The 17,797-nt window shown below is 44.0% G+C and overlaps 1 protein-coding gene across 1 annotated transcript in view; it reads right to left on the reverse strand.

Annotated features, from left to right (window-relative positions):
• LOC147705950 (BPI fold-containing family B member 4-like) overlaps positions 1-17,797 on the reverse strand; it is an 81,977-nt gene that overhangs the window by 38,171 nt on the left and 26,009 nt on the right. Inside the window, exons 6-8 of the mRNA XM_086929006.1 lie at positions 15,474-15,537; positions 9,827-9,887; positions 1,724-1,815 (exon numbers count right to left, since the gene is read on the reverse strand). Of these exons, the coding sequence (XP_086785132.1) occupies positions 1,724-1,815; positions 9,827-9,887; positions 15,474-15,537 (217 nt within the window). The remainder of the gene's footprint in view (positions 1-1,723; positions 1,816-9,826; positions 9,888-15,473; positions 15,538-17,797) is intronic.

Genomic DNA, 17,797 nt, shown 5'->3' on the forward strand with positions numbered 1-17,797 from the left:
TTGAGTGTCCTACAAATACACTTATCTACCTAGCCCGTAATAGGGAGGTATGGCCACAAACATTTTTGAGGAGATGGACAGTAGAGAAAACTATCTGTAGAGGGACCATATATGGAAATCGTGAACTGTGAATACTATAGATATATTTGGTCTATTGTGCCCACTACCAAACAGAGAAACTGGTGTCAGGCACAGATGTAACTCACTAGGCCACGGGTGAGAGGACTACATCCACTACAAATCTGTCTGCGAACCAAAAACCATCCACTCCTGGTGGGGATTATGTTAAGGTCTGGCCTAGAGACAACTTTAACCTTTTGTAAAGCCTCAGGTCTTCAGGAAAAACATAATAACAATACATACCTACAAACACTAATGCAAACAGGGGCACTCATAAAGCACAATTCACAATTTGCACTAAAAAAGGACACCTTACCATCACATACTATCTTTTGCGCTGAAAAGTAATACCCCTTAAAAAACTTGGCATTGGCACAAATTCCTAGTACATCTACCCTACCCTCAGGTCTATGTAAAAGAGTCTCGATATAATAGCAGGAGAATAACACTATGGAGAAATCCTAATGCACAGGGCTGGACTGGGATCACCAACAAACCCTGGCAATTCGGTTTGACGGGACAGGTTGGTGGTGGTGGGGGGGGTGCGGCTGGGGGCATTACTGTGGGACACTTTTGCTGCGTGCTCTTTTGTTACAATGGGCCGATTTAGTGGCACAGCTGCAAATCCGGCCCACAGGAACAAAAAACAGTCCCCCACCAATCAAAAACGGCTCGACACTTCCGGCCCACTGGGGAAATGCCAGTTGCCCACTACGGCCAGTGCGGCCCTGCTAATACTGCAGGGTATGCTATTTTCCCAGGTCAGGATTACTGTGCTAGTCTGAGATAATTAATTCAGTCTGAGGCATAACCTGCAGTATTGCAGTTGTCACAGTTTGAGTCCTGATTACTGCAGGTTTTCACTCTCTATAATTACTTTTCTGTTTTCAGATTTCACCAGTTTTTTTTCCTGGTGAAATCTCCAAGGGGACAATTTTTAAAAAAAGCTATATTCGCAGTAGAAAGATATTAAAGAAATGGGGTAAATGACTCAGACCTGTCGAGCACTGCAGTGTGAATAATACAGCTTAATCTGATGTCGGCCAGTCCTCATTGTATGCTTCCGGGGCCCTCATTGCAAGTGGCCTGGTAATTGGTGTGATATTTATGGCACCTGATAAAATCTGACTAAGCTAAGTCAAAATGTATCTAGTGTGAAAAATACAATTACAAGGTTTGGGGATGTTAGTGTTTGCACAGTAACCTACACTTGTTCTAGTAAATACAGGGCCTTTTCCCTACAATACGTTCCAGCTGGGTTGACCCACGATATTTATCACAAAACTCATAATTGGGAAATGTGTGACAACAGCAATTACAGCACATATCTCAATTGACCAGGCAGCTAATAATGAGGGCCCGAGTCTTGAATCTGCTTTTTGTCGTTGATTCTTACCTGGCTCATCTTTAACCTCTTGGATGCTAATGACAAGGGTAACCAGTCATGCACTTCCCATTCATTTCAATGGAAATTAAAGGAGACAAATGAAGTTGCCTTAGCACTAAAGGGGTTAAAGCTTTTGATGAGTGCAAAGAGCGCTTTTGAAAGCAGATAATCAGGAAAGATCAATAAAGCAAATTACAGATATTATTCGGCACTTACATTTAGATCAAGCTCAATGAACTGGCCAGTGACTATTGGCAGACTTGACACAGTGAACTGGATACTCGAAAGTAGACCAAGTGGCACCAGTGCTGGATGGAAACAGGAGGAAGAAGCATCAAAAAGCAGCATGTTTTTTTTTCCTATGGCCTTCTTCTCGAGTGGCGCGTGTTTGGTGCAATATTTATCACAGCTGACAAAGACAAAGCAGGGTACTTCATTTATCAGGTACAATCAATGAATAGCTCCTATTTTGAGATGTATCCTCTAAATGAGGCTTTACGTGTGAAATTAGGTGCTTACCACACCAAAAATCTGTATGTCTCGGTAACTTATCAGCCATTTTTCTTCCTTTAAATTCTTGCAGGTTTAGGACGCCTAAATTTAAGGGGGAAGGGCTTTTTTCGCTCCTAGTCTATACTAGGGAGCATATTTACGAGAAAATATCAGTGTGCGGAGCTGCATCAAAATTGGCAGTGCTCTGTCAATTTCAAAACTCAGGGATGCGCCGTATTCACAAGAATACGGTGCACCCCTGTGTTTTCCATAAAGCTGGCACTGAATTTCGCTGCCTACCGCCAAAGCAGGCACCCTTGCTTGCACCATAGTACAAGGGTGCCTGCGTTGAAGGGAATGATTGTTTATGTGCAGGAAGGTATCCCTTACCGCACATAAACAATCACTAATGATGATTTGTTGCTTCTATGTGTGCTGCATTCTGCAGCACACATAGAAGTAGTGTTAGAACTGGGATTTCTGGTTGGCTAAGGCTTACGCCAAAGCCAGGCAGAAACCACCATTCTAGTCAGGGCAAGGGAATCACACGCCAAGATAACCTCTGCTCACCCCCTTATTAGCTTGGCACGAGCAGACAGGCATAGCCCGGAGGCAATGTGTAAAGCATTTTTGCACACACACAACAGCAACAACATCCTAGGCACACCACAAAAGAACTCCACACAAGGTTATAAAAAATTACTTTTGTATTGTAAAAACACATCACATAGTAATCACACAATATACATTGTGCCAACTGGCATGGGCAATATTCACAAGGGATTATTTACACCAGGACAGGGCCACGTGGGCCACTTTCATAATCAGCACTTAGTAGAACTAGCACTTAGAATAACTGTAACACCAAATACCAATTATAGACCACAACCAGTGACCACTGGTAACTGGTAGGTACACCCTATGCAATACTAATAACCATAGGCATAGATCACGCATGGACACATAAACCTCTCTAGTATAAACTTATACTAGGCAAATCAACCTCCTAAGCATGAAAACACATCTAGAGGTATCACAGGCATAATGGCATTGCACATTACCCATAAATCACATTTAAGGCTAACCAGTAAAAATACAATAGGCAATCTCCTCACTAGTCTAAACACATTAGACCCTACCCCCTAAGAGTAATTCACATTTAGGGGCGTAACTCACAGTGAAGTAAAATCTCACTAACACCAACCTCCATAAATAAAACCATCTCTAGAGGTATCAACACAGGGTGCGTAAAACATACTAAATGCATTACATTTCCTAGCACCACATTTAACCCTTTCGATGATGCACAGTTGAGCTGTGCTGATGACGAGCTGAGCTCGTCATGAATGAAGCAAAGTCACACTTTCCAGCACAGGAGGGGGAAAACGCCTAGCAGCCAAGGTGTTAAAGCACATATCCCATTTAAATCAGATTAGTGCATAAATCAGATTGAGGCAATTATCATCACAAACATATTAGGTAATCACCTTGCGCAAAAATCATATTAGGGCCTTGCGCCCTATCCACATACCAGCCCCCTGGCCAACTGGCCATCCCAAGAAGGGGCTCAAATGCCCTATGTCCAGAATGTCAGGGCGCACTGCCAATGCAGCGCCAGTCAGGGGTGCACCACCGGCGCAAACCTAAACGTTGCAGCTGCCCACTACTTGCTGGGCAGCTGAGAACAACAATAGGGCCTAAACGCTGCAACCGGCACTAAGTGCTGCGCAGCTGTGAAAGGCCAGACGCCTCTGTGCCACTTCTGTCCCTCTCAGGGACACGCTCCCCATTGGTGCCTAAACGGTGCAGCTGCCCACTACTTGCTGGCCAGCTGGGAAATAAGAAGCTGGAGCACGGGCTCTCATTAGCCCTTGGGAAACAAAACTGCGCTATGGGCCTTCACTAGCCCTTTGGAAATAAAACAGAGCCAAACTGAGCCATCTGGCTCTGAAAACAAATATGCGCAGGTTGGTGCCACACGGGTCTCTGTAAATAAACATTGCCTTGGGGACCTTGGCCCCTGAACTAGCTAGGCGCAGAATAGGAAGTGCGCTGGTGCTTTGAGAAAATAAGGCCAGGCTAGAGCCACACCGGCTCTTTACACAACATGCCCCCTGAAGCATTGGAGCCACACGGGGCTCTAGACACAACAATGCCCCTGGTCGTGGGAGCCTCGACAGGCTCTATACAACGTTGGGGGTGGCCCACTGCTATCCAGGGCCGCCCTAAATGCACCACAAATGAAATATGCCCCATATCAACCAGGCATCGGCACCACTGGCCATGGGGACCCCGAATGGGGCTCTAAAACAAAAATGTGCCCCAACGTTGGAGAGGCACGCTTCCATCGGCCGCTCTGAAAGAAATGGCCCTGCACTGTCATGGGCGCATGGGGGGGGGCGGGCACCGACAACGTGCCCAACACCAATCCCCCCTAAACAACATAGTATGGGCCCCCCTGGGCCCGAGGAAGCACTTGGTCTAAATGTTGGAGCAGCCCTCTGTGGAAGCTGGCTGCTCTGGGTACAGGCACCGGCAGGGGGCCTCAACATCTCTCCCTCCCAGCCAGCTTCTACTCACTGTCTCATACCTTCTCCGCTCTTCGCCCGGTCCCTCCCCTGGGACCGGGACTTCGCCGTGGAGCCTGGAGGCTCCAGGGCTCCTCTTTCCTGCGTGGGTGGCGGCGGTTCTCATCCTTCGGCGCGGCACTTCTCCTCTGGTGCCCTCACAAACTGGGGCTCTCTCTTCATCGCGAGAGCCCCACGGACCGGCCCTACCTCCTCACCCGGGCCCCCTCCTGGGCCCCGGGACTTGCTACGGCAATGCGAGGAGGCGGGGTGGGCTCCCGTCTCCTCCTGACACTGCTCCACGCGCATATGCCCGCACTTCCGCTTCCGTCCAGAGGCCCCGCCCCCAACCTGGCGGGCCGTGCACGTGGCTGCAATCTTTGACTGCGGGCACTAAACTCGGGCATAATGGAGGGGTAGGGTCCCTCGTAAGGCCATAACACATCGCAGGGTGGGCACCTGCTTACTAAACAACTAAGTGGCCATAATCCGGGTGGGCACCCGAAGTATAAATAATTAGGGAAGCAGAGTGGCACCCGCGATAAGCCCACAAGAAGGAGGAGTCTTCCCTCCATAAGGGTTGCAGCATCGTGATGCTCAGCATCCCGCCTCTCCCTTCTCTAGGGAAATTAAATAAAGAGCGAGGTCTGCCTGAAATAAGGCGCAGAGAAGCTGCTAAAGGTCCTCTTAAAATTAGCAGCAATCAGAAAAGGTCCCAGCAGTCCTGGAGGAATAATGATGGAGCAAAACAGCTCCCAACCACAAAAAGTCCTCCAGCATTCAGGGTATCCAGGGGCTGGGCAGGGCCCAAGGAGGAAAGCCTTCTACTGGGCCCCAGCAGTAGCACACCCCTGGTTGTTTCAAGTTAGGAAAAACAAGAACACTGACATGGGGTCACAGCCCCTCATTTATACAGCAAAATCCTTTGTCTAGCAGGGTGTAGGCAATGTGAGAACCAGCTACAACTGGTTATGGGGAACTCCCTTTCACTGGCCAGGCTACGGACATCAGACGCACCACAGGGGTGGTGCCAGCATTGTGGAGGGAAGGACCAGCCCTATTCAGGTCCCAGGTGTATCCCTCCCTCACATCAGCATGCTAATCTCTCCATTCACCACCGGGGGAGACCCATCCTGACTCCTGGAGCCAGGCTCACCAGCCAGCTACAGCCAATCACATGCCAGACACAAATTACACTAACATGCCAACTTCTAGAAGTGGCACTTCCACACTAGACACAATCATGCCGCATACATCATTGCGCAGCATTCAATCTCACGAGTTCGCACATACCAAACTCGACCCTGCACTCCCCACGCATCAGGAACTACCATGGTCACACATATTCCCCATGCATTATTAATAGAGGGCAGGTCTCTCTCACCACACACACACAGAGCGCATGCACTTTACACTGGACCCCAGTGAAAAAGTGCTCAGAGACCTAAAATCACCAACAGCAGGTTACAGAAACAGGCTAGGCAAAAGCAAAAAGTTTCGGGGTGAACCTGCAAAAGGGGCTGGGTTCAACAAGTAGCAAATCTTCATTATTTATTGATTGTTTATGTGACTGAAGGGGCACATTCCTGCACATAAACAATCATTAATGGTGTTTGGCTCTTTCTATGTTTGCTGTAAAATGCAGCAGCCATAGAAAAAGCTAAAACGAGGGGAAAAAAGTATTTCTCCTCGTTTCACCATTCTAATGCCTGCTGCATGGTGTTAGTTTTTGTTGCTGCCTCAGATTTACACATCCTTTAGAATCTGGGGCAGCGTCTAAAAGCAATGGGCCTCATTTATGAGAAGTGGAGCAACGCTGCATGAAAGCAGCGATGCGCCACTTCTCAGTGCGCCCTCCTTGCGACACCAATGATGCGTCATATTTATAATATGACGCATCTTGTCGCAAGGAAGGACAGAAATGTCAGTAAAACGGACGTATCTGCCAGCTCAAAAAGTGGCGCATTGCTGGAGTTGTGTCAGAAGCCTGACGCAACCCCAGCAATGTTCCTTTCACATGGGGAAAGCCTCAAGTGAAAGGGCCTGCGTCACCTTTATGCCTGCCATGAGTCAGGCATAGGGTTTTGAAGCATTGGCGTCCTACGACCCTTTCTTGCGAGGTTACGCCCACCCTGCATAGATTATACCTGAAGCAGGTATAATGTAGTGCAGGGGTTTACGAAGTGACGCATCTACCTAGATGCATCACTTTGTAAATATTGAGTAAAATGGTGCATTTTTTACTCCACTGATGCGTCATAAAAAGTGACGCACGGGTGGCGCAAAAGTGACGCAGGGGCTCACAAATAAGCCCCAATGGCTTTTGCGGTTGAACGTCCACAGCAACACCTATTTAACGCTCCTTTCACGCTATGTGATGCTTGTAAAGGGGCCATATTTACAAGGCTGAATTAAGCCACTAAAAGTGGCTTAACGCTGCTTCGTAAATATGGAGAAGGGCATATCACCACCAGAACGTCGCTAAAATTGACACTCTTGTGGCGGTATAGCCTTGAAAATATGATCCAAGGTGCGATAAAAGTGCATAATCCTGATATGTGCTGTAACACGAACTAACACATATTTCAGTAATTATCAGTCAACTCCTAAAAGGGCCTGAAAGTGCCCCCGAAACACATACTAAAAGTGTTTAAGTGACAGGTAATCTTCAGCAGGAGGTCAGCAGGTGCCGATATAGTAAAACCAAACTAAAGTAAAGGTTTAATATGTTAACCATACTTAACTTGGTTTCTGTTGCAGGCACACATTTACACATGCGAGGTTAGAACGCTTGGCCGTGAATATCAATTGTAACACATACTCTAGTACACTTTAGGTCCTGTGACTTTCCAGTGAACTTGCATTGCAGATTTGTGGAGGGATGCAATGGCTTTCCGAAGAATATTGGGGCATATTACCAACAACTAGCGATAATTATCGCTTAGGAACCTTGCTATTATCAAGGTTTATCTCCTAAGCGATAAAAATTGGCTGAATTGCATGAATATCGCTGAAAAGTCAGCGATATTCATGCATTACCATGCTAATGCTCTTAGCCATGTTATCCACCTACCATTGGATAACATGGCTAAGAACTGCTCTGGGGCAGGTGTTAGCTTTTGGAGATATTCGCGCTTAGCGCGAATATCTCCAAAAGGTGGTTATAGGAGATAGTGATGTTAGCGACTGTTTCCAGTCGCTAACATCTTGGCACACCCAGTTTGCATGTCATTAGTGATAAATATCACTGTCATGCAAAGCGGGGCCCAAGTTGGTCGCTTTCTCCTACTAGCTGTCGCTAACTGGTGTGAGCGACAGCTAGGTAATAGGGAGATAATTTTATCTCCACTTTCTTGTCTTTTAAAGCCACAAAAGCAGAGATAAACCCCCTTGATAATATGCCCCATTATTTTACAACAACATACCCTTTCATTTTGATCTATGCGACCTGTATGTACACATACAGGGTCCACAGTACAGAAAGTATTGCCTGAGCACTCCTCAATCATCAGTAAATGAAAATATACTGGGATTGCTGCAAACAACACACTGATCAGAACACAGTCAAGAAGCATCTTTATTGGCCTAATTCCAAAATGACTAACTCTCTCCATCCCACGATCAGCATTCTCTTTTGTGCTCATCGTGAGCCCTCCTATGCATAATCCTCCCCTTTCTCTACTCATGCTCCACCATCACAACTCCATTTCCACTTACAACGTTCCCCCCTTTAAGCTGTCGCGTGTTCCTCCTGTCCTCTTTCACTTTCTCACCATGCTCCCTCCCTGAATCAGTGGATACAAATCAAGGACACGAAATCAATCACGCTCTGCGTCTTACGTTGGAGAGCAGAGAGAGGGGAACAACTTTCATTAGGAAGATGGGCGTGGAGACAGAGTAGGTTCTCTACACATTCATGCAGTAATTATGTGATTGATTATTGCCTCAGTCAATGAACAATAGTCGTTTTTCCTTTGTGTTTTTGTATATACAGCGTGAAGGTGACATCACCTCCCCTCGTTAAATTGCAAGCCCTTGCTTGGGAGTCCGGGTCCTAGACAGGGCCACTGGGATTATCCGATTTTATGGCTGCAAATGTTTCCACTTAGTTATGGATTCATCGCATTTACCATATTATCCATCGGCAGCCTAATCTGCATGTTTTAGCAACCAAATTGTTTCTATCTCTAACAGGTCAAGAGTTACTTAAAATGAAGCAACACATTTTGCGTTTTTTTTATTTGCAGATTTATATAGTGCAAACTCAACCCTAAGGTATTGGAGCGCTTTACATGAATATCAATTTCGTTGCACAAGGACACATTCATTTTGTTGGGGTAGGCACAGGAAGATTTAGTGATTTGCCCAGAATCACATACATTTTTTGGGAGGCACGGGGAGATTAAGGGCCATATTATCAAGAACGGCGATAACATTATCGCCGCTTTAGCGGCAAGAAACTGCTGCTAAAGCGGAGATAAGGGGCTTGATAATATGCCCTTGTGAATTCCCATAGAAGCCCAGGTTCAGGTGAGAACCTGGGCTTCTATTGGATTTAACACGGGCATATTATCAAGCCCCTTATCGCTGCTTTAGCGAAAGTTGGTAGCTCTGACTGTAACGCACAACCTCTCCCCATGTGTTGACTGATCACTTTTCTGTTACTTAGTGCTATATTTCTGTTAAAGTGGTACCAATGAGGTGAAACCTATGCCCAAACAGTGTTAATAAGTGTAGAAATGACAAAATAATGAACTAATAGTTTCACAAAATGTGCAACATTGCGCTACATAATTTACCTTTTCGATCCACATAATTTAGTCAACCATACCGTATTATTTGGTCCTCCCCTGCTGCCTAATTCCATTTAACCTTGTTTTAAATCAAGAGCAAGCCAATAATTGTCACTAATGACTGGATTCGCAGTTAATAACTGTACAGTTTCAGCCATAAAAGTTTGATATGCCTACCTCTCTTGAAATCTGTGATGATCTATGAATGCATAGAGTGTACTGAAACAACTAAATCATCTGCAATATATGGCTACAAACATACAAGCAACCTCAAAACAGTGCTGGTGAACTGCGTGTGACTAACTTCCAAACATTTTTTGTTTACTCAATGAGGCTCCTAGAAACATACATATCAAGCCACGTTACTACTGGTAGACGAGCTTGACAATTGAAAGCACATCAGAAGTCATAACTTTACGATGACAACAGAATTTGTGGACATAAAGATTGATATACCAAAGACTCACAATTCACAGTGAGCAGCAATCCATTCACCAGGTCCAACACGACGGTAAGAACAGGGCAAAGCTGCAACAAAAATAACACAAGGAAGAACAGTGACTATTAGTTTTATTTTCATCAGATTCTTTTTGCATTTTGGGGCCCCTCCTCAATCTGAGGCAGGACAAGACTCAGGAAGGGATTGGACCAGGTCATGAGCTCCCATGCTGCTCTGCGCCAGAATGTCGATTTTGCATACAGAATCTCTGTGGTTGCTGATTCTCCAAAGAATAACAAGAAATTCCCGCAGGTTTATGCCATCGAAGTCAACAAAGATATTTAGGAAGGATTAGACAGGGATGTCAAGATGGTAATCTCATTGACTCTCTGAAGGATGGTCTCTCTTGAAGAGCATGAACTGGGAAACATTTATTACAGCGCAGGCATTATATCACAGTGCCTTTACAACACAGTCAGTACCACGACTGTGACATAAGCCCTAGTTCCATTACAATGCAAGTCATTACAACGACTTGCTTTAGGGAATGCGGTGTTGGACTGGTGTTGGATTTTAAGTCCAACACTTTCCCTACTGAGACAACAACTGGAGTTGGAATAGTAATTTAAACTATTACAAAGCTCACTGCTTCCCCAATGCAAGTGATTGTAATGACTTTCGGTTTAATGGAACCCAAGGTAACAACACCGTTGTGGCATGGACTGCGTTGTTAAGCCATGCATAGTTGTTGCATGCGTGGTAACAGTTGCTATTCATGTGGACCTGTCTCAATGTGTGAGTACACTTGCAATGGAGGTGACCTTTAAAATATGCAAAATATAATGTTACCCTCAAGGATGAAATTATAAAGGGACTTCTATAAGAGTGAAGGCACTGATTATAACTTTTAGAGAACTCCAAAAATGTCAGTTTATGTTGAGATTGTAAGTTTACTCCCGTGTTGTACATAAATGTAACTGGCTGCTTTACAACCATTTTTGTGAGGAGTAGTAATTGTGAGTATGCCTTAATCACACAGCAGCAGCAGATTGTCCCTGTGGCTGTGAAGAGAGTGAGCAATCTACCTATTAGACCCGATACCAAGATGACTGTTCCATTTTTCTCCCTGCACAAACCCATGTGTATTTAGGGATCGGAATTCCAAGTCCTGTGGTTAAACCTGCAACTCTGCAATGTTTCCCAGTTGACTTTCGGGAGGTCAAACCTCCTGAACTTTACCATGTGAAAAACATATGGTAAATTCCAAGAAAAACTCAGAATGGCAAGCATTTGCTGTCCCAGTAACTACATTGCTCCAATGTAGCTGCATTTACCGAATGCTGTAAATACTTGAATACCATCAGGACCACTTGGTATCAGAACCTAAGTGTAGATGCTAGTAAGGTGTCTTAGGACATACGTGCCTTAGTAAGCAGACCACAATTCGCTTACTACTGCTTAACCCCTTCGCTGCGGCGGCTATTCCGCCACAGCGCTAAGGGGGTGGGGCGGCTGCGCGGCGGTTCCGTGCTTGTGACGGAACCGCTCCCGGCTCGCGGGTGAGCTGTGCTTGTGACGGAACGGTTCCGTCACGAACCCGCCCGCCCATTAAATCGTCAGTGCAGGCGCGGAATTTGCGCCACGCATGCGCGGCCAGCAGGCCGTGACAGAACCGTTCCGTCACAAGCACAGCTCACCCGAGGCTTGTGACGGAACGGTTCCGTCACAAGCATGCAAGGGGTTAAACACCCCACACTTTTATCTTTATTTGAATTGTGTTGCCCACCATGAGGTTTTTCATACTTGAGTGGTCTATCCAAGAATGAAACTGCAGTTTATCTATGTATATGCTTACATGGAATAGAGCCAAGTGAATCTTTGTGCCGATATGCTGGAGAGCAGCTCTGGTTGTCAGGGAAGAATATGCTGGATTTGGTGGAGATACTCAAAGTGGTTGTTACCAGCGTGCATCAAACATGGGTATTTACTCTCAGGATGGCGCTCAGAGTGCACTCTCATGGGAGATGGTCGTACGGAAATGTTTGGCTTCTGGCAGGCTCGTAGTATTGGTAGAAATATCAGCACTTTTTTCCCACACATCGCGGAGGTATTGAACGGAGAGGCATATTACCAACAAGTCGCGATAATTATCGCTAAATAGGCTTGGCGACGATCTTTATATCGCTACCTATCGCTGGATATGTTAGCGGAGAAGACATGCTAATAGCAACGTTTTTTTCCATTGTGCTAAAATATCCAGTGACAGCCGCGAAATGCGTGAATATTGCTGAGAATACAGCGATATTCACGCATTAGTGACGAAATGCTCTTAGCCATGTTATCCACCTCCCTTTGGATAACATGGCTAAGAACTGGTCTGAGCAGGCGTTGGTTTTTGGCGATAGCGGGAATATTTCCATCGCTACGCCTGCCTTGCTAATAGGCGATAGCGACGTTAGCGGCTGCTTTCAGTCGCTAACAGGTTGGGTACGCCCACTTTGCATGTCATTAGCGATAAATATCAATGACATGCAAAGCGGGCCCCAAACCGCTCGCTATCGCCTAAAAGCTGTCGCTAAAATCAGTTAGCAACAGCTTGCTAATAGAGTGATAGAATTATCGACGCTTAGCGGCCGCAAACGGCCACTAAACCAGCAATAATTGCCTATCGCCACCCTTGGTAATATGCCCCGCAGTTCTTTTATCAGGGTGTATTGAAAGTGCATGGATTTCATAAAAGAAAGAATCACTAATTACTTCGAAGTTCCATTGCTCATTAATTTATGATAAATACCGGACGACCACCTGAGGGACTTTTAGGTACTGCAGCACATTCATAGAGTAAATAACTTTCACAGCTCTTTGGTATGGGCATAAATAGTCAACTGGAGGGCTTCAATTATACCCTTTAAAGATTCCTTAGAGGGGTGGGTGGGGGTAAACAGCCCCATGATTAGTTCCATAGTATAAAAATGCTTCCCCATGTGACTCTTCTCAGAGAAACAAACGAAAGCCATTATTTAGAGACAGTAGTATAGTGACTTCTCTAAAAAAATAGTATATTCTGTGTCTACTTACTCCCGCAGATCTACATTCCAAAGCCTAATACTAAGGACGGTGCAGGGCAGTCATCCAACTGGTGGACTCTTTCTGCCTGCACCATGCTTGTATGACACTATATCAAGCTTGAAAATATGGGCAGGCAATGATATCATCTTTATAACATCGCTTACTATTAGATAATCAAGGTAAGGATATGATTACTGTTATTTCTTCATCACTACTTCCCTAGACTCACTTTGCGATATAGTAGGTCGATTAATGTAGTGCAAGGGTCTTCAACCAGTAGCTCATGAACTACTGTAGCTCTCCATCTACCTCTGAGTGGCTCACCTGTGTGCAGCCCAGCTTGATAAATTGGAAAGCTTCTGCTTGGTTGAATTATTACACATATTACAAAGTTAAATTATATAAAATTATAATATTAGTAGCTCTAAATGGGTTTCATTGAACGTAAGTAGCTCTCAGTACAGAAAAGGTTGGAGACCCCTGTAAGTGAATGCAATATTTTTGTCAAGCATATTAACACCTGTAATATAGTGGGAGTATACTTCCACTAATGTGCCCATGACCGGAATTGTTGATGCCATCATACGTGATGGTGGACTGAGGACCCAATATGATATTTCAGCAATTTAGATATTGGTGCCAAGAATTTGATACACAAGACTATGAAAGACCACAATGCAAATGATGACAGTCTTTTACAAAATAAGAAGTTCAAGGGAAATCCACAGGGAACATGAAATGTGCATAGTGAGAATGTGCTTCTACTTTGGATTTGCATTCCAAATACCCACGGGTTGGCCACAATGAAACCATTTCACGTCATGGTCATATTAACATTTTTGTCTTACATGTTCCTCCAAATTAGCTCCTAAATGGTGTAGGCCACCACTTCAGTGAAAAAGCCCTTACTGATATTGATGGCGTCTTTTGCTGCTGCATATTTAGCTCATTTCATATAGAAGGGGAGCAGCATCCAGCACACACTGTCAGATGTTAAATCTGGCATATCAACTCGAAATTGGACACTACTTCTTCCAGAGCTATGTCATTTAATCATTTTCTGGAGGGGAGGCAGCATTAACAACATAATCAGGCATGGGGACTTCATGGGGTTCTGCTTTGGAAGTAACTACATCCAGGGTGGCTGGAGGGCGCCTTCCGTATGTAGTCGTACACTGAGTTAAATAGGATGGACGGACAGTGCTTGGGCATTTCATCTCACAGATCTTCTTCAGCAACACCAAAACAGTCATTTCCCCTAATAGTTTCATAGTCAAAGCCTACGTTCATCCCCATGAAATTTAATTGACTTTTCATTCTAAGTGGACAGCTCAGAAACTCCTTACCATTAACCATACGTCAAAGTATGGTGCTCTACTAGCTTATTTTGTAGAAACAGAACATATACGTCTGTCCAGGTAGCAAATTTGAACTTTACCAAACCTGGATCTCCTTCAGCCAGAAGCAAAAAATCAGAATAGCTGGGTGAAGATACATTGGTTTCACTCTGAGTTTTTGTAACATGATTAAATCTGTTCAGCTTTTGTTCCATATCTTTTAAATTCCTTTTAATGTTTTATGATTTGAGCACTCATTCCTGCGGTAGCTCATGGTGATGGCTGCACTTTTGTGATAAACATTTTCTGTGATGTTGTTGGAAACAGAATATAATAATGATATAATATAATATGAATCCTGATTTAAATTATTTACCTTTAGGGTTATTAAGAACTGTTACATATTGAAAGGAAATATGCTCTTTGACAATCATTATTAAAAATATAGCATTAGATAATAAAGTGCCTCTGTTTTATCAAATATTTTCTCAGCCGAACCGGGGGGGAGGAGCCTTCCTCTTTTACATGCACATGTTTCCAAAAGCTTTGTTTCCAACATATTTCCAAAGCTTTGTGAATACCCAGAAGTTAGAAATCTGCAGACATAGGAGGAGGGAAACCTGTGGTTGCAGGAGACAGACTGTTTTAAAGATTTGCACCCAGTATTTCTAATTCGATCTTAAACTTACATGCCATTGGATATTGAAAATTGTTTATTTGGAACGTAGAAAACTTTTTAAAATTTTAGGAGAGTATTGGGACTTTTTAAAAAAGAAACAGAAATATTCCCTCAAGAGATTCTTCAATGTACCGCTCTCCATTATTTTCAAGAGATATACTTGGCTTTTTACTTTGAGAGCTGGCAGTGGAGTAATGAAGGATACATTTCTTAGCATTAAAGGAAGTGTTGTTCGAGTTGATATAACTAAAGTGTTTACAGGAACATCTCCATTTACTCATTCTTTATTTGAATTTGGGATTGGTGTTGTATTTTAGGGGAAATAATACATAATACTGTACACCAATATTGAACTTATGAAATTGCTTGCTTATCAAGTTATTATTATGTTTTATAATGCTGAAATAGAACTGAAATATAAATCTGTATAATATATTTCAGGATATAAGGAATAGGTTGTAAGCAGCCTAGAATATGTATATTGACAATCAGCTTTCTTAAAATTCAAAACAAAGGTAAAGATTGATGAATTGTGAAAAAAACTTCTTTTCCAATAACATTCTTTCAAGAGCAAATGTTTTCTGACTCACCACGCCTGGCAAAACATTACGTAGAAGATTGTTCACCAATCCATCCAGGATAGGAGAAAGTAGGCTGTAAACCATGGAAATGTAACAGGTTAGCTGTCAAAAAGGACAATAATACATTTACTAATGGCATAAAATTGAACGATGTCTGCAGGTGAGCCATCTTGTGTTATCAGCATTACTGGTACCCATTCTCCTCACCCCAATCCCTACTGGACGAATTATTGTTTTCCTAATGCAGATTATTGTTTATCTATCTAACCCAAACTACGAGCATGACTTCTTTCCAATTCCTGGCCATTACCATATAAAACAATTAGCACTTCGTATTTTTATTTTCTACAGTAGACAGTGGATATCTACCCAACAGTTCAGGTAAGAATAATTATTTAAATGCATCATGCTGTACACTAAGGGGCATATTCTTAAGCCCCTAGCACCACAGAATGTCACTTTTTCTGATGTTCCTGTGGTGGTAGGGTCAGCGCCTTCTTCTCAAGGCAGCATTAACTTAACTTGGCTTTAAGAGCAGTGGGTGTTGCGGTGGGCGTTCCGTTGGTACCCCAGACCTCACACAAGCTACCACCGGTGGCAGCCTGTGTGAGGTCCGGGGTGCCAACGAAGAGAGCGGTGCCTCATGTCCTAAGCTGTTGCCAGGTGAGGTGAGGTGTTCACCCATACATCTACAGTCCTGTGAGATCTTCACAAATGAGACTACATGTTTTTGTAGGTTGTATCTTTTCTAACCACATCACTGTTAAGTTTATCACATATTTGTTGCAGTAGCAATTACTATCTAGGTCCTGAGGAAGGCCACAATCAGATATTGATCACCATGGCTGAAAGATGTAGACCTGTTGTTGGGACCAGTGCAGTCAACATTTCTTAGACTGCACTTGCACTGGTTTTTAACCTTGACACCAAGAGTTAACATATAAACAATAAACTATTTTTATCTCTTGGCAGTCCATTTTAAATCACTTTTCACATCATTTTTTGCACTGCAACCATCACCCTAAAGATTCTTTACGCTTCGCATCAAGTGGATTTTAGGAGATCCAATCAAGCTGTCTTAGGCTCAGTAGACCTGCAAATTGTCTGTTTGAGATATAATTGTGGTGAGGAATTTATCCACGCAGGTCTTGAAACTTTTTCCCTTAGACTGTCTATCTACGGTACAGTATATTTTAGAGTAAACCAAGACAGTGTCAGGAGAAAGTGCCATCAGTCTTGCAAAGGTGTCTTTCATTAGGATTTCCAGCCCTACCCCAGTTAATGTGAATGGATCAGGTCATTGCCACCACAGTGCATAATTATGAGATGAGGAGCTTGGCAATCCACAATGGTTTTAACCAAAGCCAGCAAATGATGAAACTTTAACCCTCTCTGGCCAAACCAAGTAATCTCAACATTTTTCAAACCCAAGTCCTTGTCAATACCTTCCTTTTTGCATGCTCTTTTAGTCACTAGACATAGCTGTGCCCAACAATCCACACTCTAAGCATTTTCAAGTGAAGGAGCAACAGCACTTAGGAGAAGGCTAGAGGTGAAAGAGGTAGTTTTCCAAATGAAAAGCAGTTAAAATGGAGATTTTATATTTTTTTAAAATATATACATTTCATTGGATGCTGTCAGAATGAAAGTGAATAAAATTAGATAGTACAGTAGATGCATTAGCAAGAAGTCCTGTTATTGGTTGTTATTTTTTAAAAAGCAATGTAATACATACATAAATATGTTTTGGAATTTATGGAGTCAACCTCACCTGCTGCATCTCATTGTACCTTCTAGAATGTGCTTTGTATTAGTGACCTACTGATTCCACTAGGTTGCTAAACACAGTCAGCTAAGAGTGCATTGGAGGGGCAGGGTGTTAAGGAGGTATTCAGGTCGCGGGCGGTCCCGTTTTCCACGAGGATTGTCCGCCCGACATCCTAATGTGCCCCAAAGGGTCCGATTATGATGGCAGAAGGCCCGCCACTGCCAGCCATGCGGTGGTAGGCCCTCTGCCATCAGACGGCGATTTCCCCAGGCCAAATCAGGATGGCGGGGAAATCAGCCTGCGACTGTGTCGGGCAAAAAGATAGCTTGCTACTCTTCCACCAGAGGCAATCGGCCCTATTGCTTGGCGGACAGTCTACAATGTGTAAAATGGAGGCGGTGCCTAGCAGGCACCGTCTGCCAAATTACAATGTGGACTAGAGCCAGCCTTTCCATGGTGGTGTAACCGCCATGGAAAGGCTGGTGGGGATTATTTGTGGGGGCCCATTGCGGGGCCCGCTTGTTTTAGGGGGGAGCTAGTTGTGCAATGGGGGTAGCTATGGTTT

The sequence above is a fragment of the Lissotriton vulgaris genome, chromosome 7, assembly GCF_964263255.1.
Source record: "Lissotriton vulgaris chromosome 7, aLisVul1.2, whole genome shotgun sequence".
Classification (NCBI taxonomy): Eukaryota; Metazoa; Chordata; class Amphibia; order Caudata; family Salamandridae; genus Lissotriton; species Lissotriton vulgaris.